This window comes from Chenopodium quinoa, unplaced genomic scaffold (genome assembly GCF_001683475.1).
Source record: "Chenopodium quinoa cultivar QQ74 unplaced genomic scaffold, ASM168347v1, whole genome shotgun sequence".
Taxonomy (NCBI): domain Eukaryota; kingdom Viridiplantae; phylum Streptophyta; class Magnoliopsida; order Caryophyllales; family Amaranthaceae; genus Chenopodium; species Chenopodium quinoa.
In genome coordinates this window covers 721783-732429 of record NW_018743144.1, presented here as the reverse complement: position 1 = coordinate 732429, position 10647 = coordinate 721783, and the positions used below count along the sequence as shown (strand labels likewise).

Here is a 10647-nt window from a genome sequence, read left to right as displayed (position 1 = left end):
GTAGAAAAGACTTCATACGAATTATGGACAAAGGAACCTCCTTGGTTGTGTTTTCAAAAAATATGGAAATGCGAAGCATATGTCAAAAAATTGATTTTTGATAAACTTCATCCCAAATCTGACAAGGTTTACTTTGTGGGCTACGCAAAAGAAACCAAAGGGTATTACTTCTACAATAAATCTGAGAACAAAGTATTTGTTGCTCGTGATGGTGTCTTTTTGGAGAAGTAGCACCTTTCCAAAATGATAAGTAGGAGGAAAATTGAACTTGATGAAGTTCGAGAGGACGAGCAACAAAATCAGATTGACAGTCAAAGTGCTCAAAATATGCAAGATGTGCAAAGTCAAACCGACAATGAAAATGCTCAGCCCGTTACCCTAAGTAGGTCTCAGAGGCGAGATCTCAACCTGATAGATATCTTGGTATTGTATTAACCGAGAATAAGGACATTCTGATTATGGATGGAGATGAACCGGCAACCTACAAGCAAGTAATGGCAAGCCCCGACTCTGATAAATGGCAAAAGGCCATGAGATCTGAAATGGATTTCATGTTTGAAAATCAAGTCTGGGACTTGGTTAACTTACCTGACAGTTACACACCTATCGAATGTAAGTGGATTTTCAAGTTGAAATTGACAAAGATGGAAATGTATTCATTTACAAAGCTATATTAGTAGCAAAAGGTTACAGGAAAGTACATGATATTGATTACGATGAAATCTTTTCTCCATTCGCAATGCTTAAATTCGTTCGGATCCCTTTAATGTGCCTATTTCTCAAAAATAATAATAATAATAATAATAGTAGTAGTAGTAGTAGTAATAAATAAACGGTAATTTAGGAGAATTGAGGGAATAAAGGAATATTGTGTGGGAAAGATAAATATTAGAGAACTAGTTCTTTGCCCGAGTAACGCTCGGATATTCACAATAAAAAATTACAGAGTATTTTTATAAATTAATATAAGTTTTTATTTGTATATAGATTGTGTATACAATTCAAAAATATTTTATTTATTTAAAGTAGTTTTGTTCTATTTTTAGGCGACATATTCTCTTTTTTTTAAAATAAATTATTTTATTATCTCTTAAGAAAAAAAATTAAAAAAAAAGTTTTGGCGGGAAAATTTTAATTGTGAACGCACGTATATTTTTGGGATATTTTTGGAGATTACTTTAGTATATAGTACTAGTTCTTTGTTCGAGCAACGCTCGGATATTCATAGGAAAAAAAATCTATAGATTGGGTATATTTTTAATATTTTATTTTTTTAATTTGTTATTACTCTATTATTTAGGTTATATATATGTATTTAAAGTAAGGCTGTATATTTTTTTTCATCAACTATCTTTCTATTTTCTAAGGACAATAATAAAAAAAAAAAAAAGAAAGAAAGAAGTTTTTGGCAGGAAATTTTTTAATGTAAACATGACATGTGTAGTTCTAGAATTTTTTTGGTGATTACTTTAGTATATAGTATTGATGTTGTATAGGAATAATAAAAAGTAAAAAATATTGTTTGAGAAAGATAAAAAAAAAATAAGCAATGATTTTCTAGGTATATGTGTATTTTATATAGAATGTTGTGTGTTGAAAAAATAAAAATAAATTAAAAGTAAAAGATAAGTGCAAACCCTAGCCTTAAAAATTGCATACATCATTCTATCATAGGATAGAAAACATCTTATATATAATTTAAGAGTCGTTTTTCCTAACTTTAAACCACAGCTCTTCAAAACCCCAATCTTGCCCTCTCATTCACTCCCTCCTAACTACTCCCTCCTTTTTATCTAACAACACACTTTTTAAATTTCTTAAATAAACTACTAAATCAATATACAGTTACAGTTTATTCCTCCTCAATCATCATCCCATACTCTCCTAAACTCCTACACTCCCACATCTCCAATAATATTGTATTTTCTTCAAGGGATTGCAATAACTAACATTAACAACTCATTTTTTTCTTAAACACTACTAGCATTTCACTTTTTGTTATTTTCTTTCGTGTATAATATGTGTCGTGTATTAGCACGGCTGCATGGATATACAGTTCATTTATCAACAATTCACTATGAAACTCAAAATCCCTGACCCTTCAATTCAAACAACTTCCACTTATCTAATCATCAAAACAAAAATATGTACAACACGCTTAGCTTTTTGCGTAACTGGCCTCATTGAATAGTTGCTTGCAAATGAACAAAGTAACCCCTCATATAGCACTGATGGATAACCCCTATGACACTAACCGAGTAACCCTATAACACTGAACGAATAACCTCTACAGCTTTGACAAAGTAACTCCCATAATAGCTTGACACATTTGCATGGCCACCCACATATAAGAGTAAGGTTTTGTTCTTTTGAGTTTATGAGCAGAATAGAGCACATCATGTTGCAAAAGAGTAGAGCATGTGATAGTAGAGTATGTAGAGCATATATCAGATTTTAACAGAGTAGAGCAAGAGCAGACCATAAATAGTTCAAATTAACAAGGCCTAAGTTACTATATCTAAATCAACTTCCCGAATTTAAAATATATTTTTTCTTATATTATATAATTAAAATCTTTCTAATATAATATATATCCCGTGCATTTTGCACGGGTACACTCTAGTTAAAATAATTAAACATTTTCTGTTACCATTTTAAACTTAGGTGAGTTCTTCGCCTTCGACACACCAAGCTTGATTAGCTACATTGATTTACGATCTATTATAAGAATGTATAATGCTCAGTATTGCCATATTTGAATTCTAACATTAATTATTCAATGCTTTCTGAATTACCTGAGAAGTTTCATAATTAAGCAACAGCAACCGTCAAGTTTCACTTAACTCATTGATAGTCCTCAAAGGGCTCAAACAAAGCAATTACACTAACATACCCCCTGATTTAAATTGCATCTGATTGCACTAAACAATATGGAAATTCAATATAGCCAGAAGATTAGGGGTTTCCAAATGTAGTCTCAGTCAAAGTGTAGGTTTAGTCCATTTTACAAATAACCCACGAACACTGATACAACTACTATCAATTATCCTGACTCGCTTGACATCCCATTTACTGCATCTGCTTTTTTATGCCCTATTGTTTCTTCAACTTCCCCAAACTGGAAGTCGGGCATCATTGCTTCCTCTCGTAATATATAAGATTAAAATGCCCTTCCACACTAAATTACTAATAGGGTCGGAATCTTCTAGTCCTATCATTTCCACTTCCATTACCCCTTCCCTGGGGCCCACCTGACCCATTGGTCCGGTCATTCCTACGGGGCCGCACTGGTGCAGCCATCTGCATTCCCGGCTGCTGCCTGCAGGTTATTTAACAGATTAGAGATGAAAATGAGCAGCCGATATGCAGTTTTGGACTTTTATAAAAATCTCAATAATAATATCAACTTACAAGACGTAGCCAATTCGGCCATCAGGTAAAACCATAGGCACCATTTGCATGCCAGCTGGCATCGGCCCCCTCCCATATATCATTGGCTGTAATTATGTTCAAATTCACAAGATAAGAGAATGTAATTTTAGTGGAGAAAATGAAGTAAAGTACTTAAAATACCTGTTGGTATCCACCAGCAACACCATATCCAGCCCCCACTGAACCATATGGATTTCCAGCAAAACCATAAGCTTGTGGAGGAAGATAGTTTGAACCAGCAGTGAAGGAAGCTGCTGCTTCAGACTTCTTATCTGTCTGTGGCTTGGCCATAGTAACTTCTAACGCCTGACCTGTAATAAACAAAACAATCATATTAGAGTCTGTTAATAAAACAGTAAAAAAACTAATGAAAAATTGGTTGTATAAAAAGCAGCACAAGGTAGTACAAAATTTTTTCGATAGAAGTTCTATCAAAGGCTTCAAAGCGAAAGAGATGTCAAAAATTCAGATATTAACAATAATGAACTGATTAACAATAGGGCTTGTAGATGTATTTTTCCCATAATAAGAAAAATTAGCAAAGAAAAGCAAATTTTCTTTGCTGTCTTGATAGTCAAAATGGTGAAGTATGTCAGATGTAGAGTGTAAAAAATGCCAAGTAGCGAAATTAGGTGTCACTTGGATACAATCTACAAAATATCCACTATGTATCTGAGCCTTCCATCCCTTCTTATGATTAATCCCACCCAAATAAAAACTGGCAATAGAAAACTCAAGCATCTATTTCATTTATAATAAATTCAGAAATCGAAAGTGAAGACTAAACCATTACCATCTATCTCATACTTTTCTGTGTCTTTGACAGCCTTTAGAGCACTAGACCTTTCACCAAAATGGATAAACCCAAAACTCCCTTTGCCTTGTCCCCCTTTAGCAGGAGGCAACACAACCTTCGTGACTTCTCCATGGCGCTGAAAAATTTCTTTCAGTTGTTCAGGGGTTGCACTCTCTGGAATATTTTTTACATAGAGTGCCTTGACCTGAAAATTCAAAAACAACGTCAACCTGACTTCTTAATATTGTACTAGTGGCTCAATAAAGATTTAACTTTCAATCTTATATACCCAAACAAACAAATCTGTCAATGTTTGATTGGGCAATTGCAATAAGCCATTGCCTAAACAAACAAATGAATTGCCCAATCAAACAAATGAAGCCAGTACTAAATGGTTTATGTTATTTTGCAGTAAATCTCAAGGAAGAACCAACCAGATCAACTGCATCACAATGTCATCATAGGCCAGCGAAATGCCAGAACACAAATAATATCATACAAAGTTGACGTCTTGTATACTCAGTATCATATTGCGAACACGTTTTCATCAGAATTATGTGGAGGCAAATCGATTTTAATCTGATTCAAAAACTAAACTACATCTCACTGTCATCACTGAATAGTCCCAAAATAAACAACTTGCAAGTTGCAACATATGGAAGATGAAAAATTCCGTAAAGAACGATACAATCTCTATCAATGTCAGAAGTCAGCACAACTTTTTAACAAGCACAACATAGATACACTTTTCCGAAAGGGTTATTTGAGGCAATCTCTATCAATGTCAGAAGTCACCATTTGATAACTTTTTATTAAGCACAACATAGATGCACTTTTCCGAAAGGGTTACTTGAGTTTCCCTATTAAAACCGTCTTTCTATGAATTCCAAGGCCAACGTATAGTTCCTCTTAGCAACTCTTTTAATTTCTTTACTCATCAAAGTCAAAACAAATACATTTATTATGTCTTTTTCAAGCAAAAAGAAAAAATAAAATATTTCTACAGTATATGACCATTGTAATGTTCAGTAAAATTTGTCAAGCAAACCTTTTAAAGGTCAGATTTTGTGAGAGAACAGCCTTTTAAAAAAAATTCTCTAAATTTGGGCAAGATGAAACCTTTACCGCTGTTCAGGACATTGACTGGGGGATACATGTCACATGACCTTTTTCCTTTTCCCTCGCTTTTCTTCTTGACTTGCTTCCAAATCATCCCACTCCTCTCTTTCTCTCTCCATTTGCAATACTCTTCATCGTTCTTGATTAAATTTGAATATCAAGTGTTTCCCAATATAGTTCAACAAGTAAATGCCTAATTCCCTCTCTAAATACTTGTAATTTTTTGGATTTAATTTTGAATTTTAGAATTAGGGTTTTCCTCAATTTCCCTAACTTCACATCTTCACCCCTCTTGAATAGAAGTGAAGAGGACGAGCATAAGAAAATGGGCAGTCAGCTTGCTAAATCTGACGGATGAATGGTGTATTATCTACAATTGTGTTGCCAATGGTGAAAATGAGTGGGTATGGAGATAGAAAGAACTTAAATGAGGTTTGAAGGAAATTTGGGCACCTTGGTGAAACAAAGGTGTTATAGGAGGTTACTTTTAAGGGAAGTACCAAGAAAGGGGAGGGAAGAGGTAAGTTAAAACGATATATAACAAAAAGAAGCAGTGCAAGATCTGCATGCCCAATCTTCAGAAAACGTCGGTCAATGGCCAAGATATAGGTTAAGGCGCATTTGGTTTAAGATTTGAAGTTGCAAGAAAGAATTTGAAAGGTTGTTGCTAGGAAAAAAAAAAAAAAAGTTTGAAAGGTTGTTTCTAGAAAGAAAAAGAAAAAAAAAAACTTTTGAAAGGCCTCTTCTGACAAAGTTCCCAAAATTTAAAGCTTAGTCTAAAAATTAAAAGCAGCCAACAATCAAATTTTAATAGCCTCGTAACCCTTAAAGTTCAGTGTTTCTTTGTTACAAGTAGAAAATCATAATTTGTAGCAAGAACATATGCAATCAAAAAGCTTAAAAGCAATTAAGCTGTGCACCTTACAATACAACACCATATGATAAATACTCTCTACAATGGAAAAGACATAAAAAATTTTGAAATTGAAAACCCTTGATTCATGCCCACAATATTTAGTCTAAAATTTGCATGAGCAACATAGGTCTATGGGAACTATAACTTGGCATGCTTAATGAGACTTAAAGGTAGCTTTCTGTAATATATTAGCATCTTAACTTCAAATTTTGTTTCTATTAGATTAAAAAAAATTAAATAAAAATATATATTTATAAATAATAATAAAAAAATATATATATATAAATATATATTAATAAATAATAATAATTAAAAAAAAATAAATATATATATATATATATAGCTTTAAAAGTCATATTGCTTGCAATAAGCCCAATGAGTATCATAATAATAACAATAAGCCCAATGAGTATCATATTGCTTGCAATTTGAATGTAAATGAGCAAACTATATAACAAGTTTTAAAGATAATTCCAATTTGTATATTTTCTTGGAGCATGTATGAGAAACAAAAAAAGGTCAACTACACATGGGTTTGGCAAAATCCATTCAACTAACATAAAATAATCCTGCTTTGTTTCTAATTTTTTTCTCTCCATTCATTGGGTTCTTAGGATTGGGTCATTAGCTAAAGTTCATGCTTCAAATTAACATAGAAGGCTATTATTAAAGTTGTTGACGTAGAAATTAATATTGACTACCTGGGAAGCAGCAGCAGAGTCAGGAGCACTCTTTGGATCAGCCCAGGTGACAGTTGGGGTGTTCCCTTCCAGCTTAAAACTTCCGCTAGACATTTTCTGTCTAGCATAATCAGCACAGGCATTGTTGTAATACTCAATAAAGGCAAAGCCACGGTTACGGCCAGGATTTAAACCATCCTGTCATGGGCAGAGTAAACACTGTTAAGAGAAACAGAAACAGACCATACTACTTTACAATCACATATTCACATAGACTTATAATGTACTATAGTCCACCTGCTTAAGGTCAATTATCTCTGCCCCTGGACCAACTTCATGTATCATTTGTTTGAACTGATCCTCTGACCAACTTTTAGGGATGTTACCAATAAATAACCTGTGCTTTGCATCAGACAATGAACACCTGACCGTTTTTCCCTGCAGTGATGAAGCAATGACATGAAAATTAGCAATCTCATAAGCCAAACTCAAATGAAAGCATGAAAAGGAGGGAAAGTAAAGAAGTTCAACCAAGAAAAGATATGAAATTACCTTAAATTCTTTGTTCTTCAACTCCTCTATTGCCTTCTGGGCATCTTCCTTTGTTTTGAATGCTACAAAGGCATATCCCTTAAATTCACCAGTATCCTTATTTTTTATTAATTTTACCTGCAACAAGTCACCCAAAAGTATGAATTTATGGAACAAGAGGGAAAAAAAAAGTGGGGGTAGAAGATAAGGGTTGAAATATATGCTTCCTCCGTTTTTTTATACTTGCAGCAATTCGACTTTTACGCTACTCATATGTTTCCCTTTGACTAGCTTTGATGATTTATAATTAAGTGGGATCTTGTTAGATTTATCTCAATTTATACTATTTTACTATCATATGTTTATAATTTTACATATTGGTAATTAAAGATATTAACAATTGAAAAATAATTCGGCAAGCATGAAAAGAGAAGTGTTGCATGTATTAAAAAAAAATAAGCAGGAATATATATAATATATATGGAAATATAGTGCTGACCTCAAAAATTTCACCAAAAGGCTCACAAAGATCTCTTAAATCTTCCTCTGTAACATCCTTGGGAAGCCCACCAATGAAAACCTCAGCTCCATAAGGAGGAAGAGAAAGAAGCTCAGCGTGCTTCTCTTTGTCCTCTTCACTGATTGAAGATGGATATTTCTCCTCATCTTCCCCATGTTCATCACCAATGGGACTTTGATCAGGTTCCGATGATTGCTCTTTTCCACTACCATCAGTTCTTAATTCCTCATCCTGCTCCTCAGCCTTATCATCACCAATTCCTTCCTCTGCCTCATCCTCAATGCCATCGACAACATCTTCATCCGTTTCTTCCATGTAATTATCGTCATCAAGGTCCACACGCTCATCGATCTCGGAACCCTCAGCCATGACTGGTATATGTAAATCTTTTCTGAGAATAAGCAGATCCTCAATCAACTGAGAACTTTCAGGGAAACCCATGAGGACGCATACAAGCCATCTTTTTTTTTTAATAAATAATGGAATACAGCGTGAAAGGGGAAGCAAAGATAAATGTAGACAACAGAGGGTCTTTTTTTGCACTGGATTGATTGTGTTTGATTTTAATGTGTGATTTGGGTTCACCTGATAACCAGGATTGTCAAATTACAAAGCTGGAAAGCCATGTTAAGACATTAAATCAAAGGCAGCACCCAAGTATTTTTCAGGATTGTTTGTGTTTGATTTTAATGTGACGTCAAGTGGTATCTAAGAACTAGAATATGGCATTTTGAATTGTGTGTGTAGCTACATAGGATTTTGAATGTGTTGGATTGAAATATTTCAAAAGAACACTTCCCCCTTTCACTGAAATACCAGGATTCAGGAGGTTTCGCCATTAATAACACCTCCCACATGGATTCTGCGTTATAGTCACCTGCACCTCCATGGTCATATTTACGTAACTTCAAATTCAGGATCATATCAGCTCTGACCATGTACAATGAAAATGAAACCCTGCTATTGTTTTAGGATTGCAGGAAACCGAACAAATGAAACCCTGCTATTGTTTTAGGATTGCAGGAAACCGACGAACTAGACAAGGGATACCTATACCTACGCCATCTCATTAAAACCCCAGCTAATATACCACATTAACCAAATTATGGTAACACTAATAAAGATGTTTTCCATCTAATTTTAGTTTATGTGTTAAAAAGATGCAAATATATTCCTCAAATGCTTTCAGCTTTTCCCCTCCCCCAATCACCTCCTTCTACCGAAATTACGGACATCATAGAACTGATTAAAGCTTGATTTTAGCAGGATCAAACTTGATTATCCTTTAATTTTATCATTTTTTTCTATATAAAAATTCTTCAAAACTATCAAACTATACATGAATAAATTTGATTAAACTATCTCGAAAAATATATAATTTTAGGGATATTTGATTTGATTCAACTATCTCGAAAAATACATAATTTTAGGGATATTTGATTCAATAATCAAATTAGGCTCATAATTTTCTTCTGGTAAAATATCGCTGGTTATGATGTTTCACAATCTTAGAAATTAGAACCAATAGTTTAGATTTTCGAACCCTAAACTTAATTAAATTAGATTAGATCAAAGATAAACCCTAGATTGTGAAATTGATATTATGATAACCAAATCAAACAACTTACCTAAGGAGCTGCTTCAATGGGGGATACAAGCAATAGAAGGCGCCGAGCGATTCAACGGAGAACGTGAACTGCGCTTCAATGGAGAACGTTGAGTGCGCTAAAAATGGATATATGAGAGAGTGGTAGGGTTGGAGGGCTTGTAGCACTATTAAAAGCCAAGACCCGCCACAGTTATAAATGGGTTAGATCTTTCTATAACAAATAAATGGGGCGGATTTTTAATACTCGTCTGCTTCTTCATTTTTAAATACTTGCTCTATTTCTCTATACGCGGAGTTTTAGAAGAAATTGGAGAAAGTTTTAAATATAGAGATATTGGGGTAGTTGAGAAAATAAAAAATTGTAAAAAGCAAAAGTAATGGAAGAATAAGAAGAGAGAGAGTATTATGTTGGGTGTGAGAAATGAATTAAATATTGTAAAAGCTTTCCAAAAAAGGAAATGGAGCAAGTATTTAAAAACGGCTGGAAAAAGAAAGTGGAACAAGTATTTAAAAATGGAGGGAGTATTATTTATGTAACATGGCAGATTTTTAAAAATACGGAGTATCTGTTTTATATAATCATATTAAGGGCCCGTTCTTTAGAGATGCTCTGCTCTTGAAATCTGCTCTACTTTGCTTAAAAATAATACTTAATATTAAATTATTATAATAATAATTAATATTTAATAATAAATAATTAATATTTAATAATAATAATTAATATTGAATTATTATAATGATAGTAATTAACATTTAATAATAATAATAATAATAAATTAATATTTAATAATAATAATAATAATATGAAATATTACTATTTAATCATAACAATAATAAAAAAAATTAATATTTATTTATAATAAAATTATAAAAATTAATATTTAATAATAATAATAATAAATAATAAATATTTAATATTTAATAATTATAATATCAATAATAATTATAATATCAATAATAATAATAATAACTAAAATTTAATAATTATAATATTAATAATAATAGTAATAATATTTTCTCAAAAAAAATAATGATAATGATAGT

General features: G+C 32.6%; 1 protein-coding gene across 3 annotated transcripts; it reads right to left on the bottom strand.

Moving 5' to 3' along the window:
• Positions 1 to 2808: 2808 nt before the first annotated feature.
• LOC110732144 (heterogeneous nuclear ribonucleoprotein Q-like) lies at positions 2809 to 9780 on the bottom strand. 3 transcript variants are annotated; one of them, XM_021912059.1, is made up of 9 exons: positions 9623 to 9780; positions 7974 to 8385; positions 7496 to 7612; positions 7241 to 7381; positions 6965 to 7141; positions 4226 to 4433; positions 3574 to 3743; positions 3412 to 3497; positions 2809 to 3319 (listed from the first exon to the last, which is right to left on the bottom strand). In XM_021912059.1, exons 2-9 carry the CDS (start codon positions 8361 to 8363, stop codon positions 3187 to 3189), a joined length of 1422 nt encoding a protein of 473 aa, XP_021767751.1. In that variant the 5' UTR covers positions 8364 to 8385; positions 9623 to 9780; the 3' UTR covers positions 2809 to 3186. The 3 variants fall into 3 exon arrangements, with proteins under 3 accessions (XP_021767751.1, XP_021767750.1, XP_021767749.1); XM_021912058.1 differs by having other exon boundaries at positions 7974 to 8411; positions 9623 to 9776; XM_021912057.1 differs by lacking the exon at positions 9623 to 9780 and having other exon boundaries at positions 7974 to 8871.
• Positions 9781 to 10647: the final 867 nt, after the last annotated feature.

Excerpts from the sequence above, each read along its gene's own strand:
- LOC110732144 (XM_021912057.1), bottom strand. The coding sequence starts at position 8,435 with ATGGGTTTCCCTGAAAGTTCTCAGTTGATTGAGGATCTGCTTATTCTC. Across the intron at positions 7,613-7,973 it reads CTTTTGGTGAAATTTTTGAG|GTAAAATTAATAAAAAATAA; the intron begins GTCAGCACTATA and ends GACTTGTTGCAG. Across the intron at positions 3,320-3,411 it reads GGCCGAATTGGCTACGTCTT|GCAGCAGCCGGGAATGCAGA; the intron begins GTAAGTTGATAT and ends AATAACCTGCAG.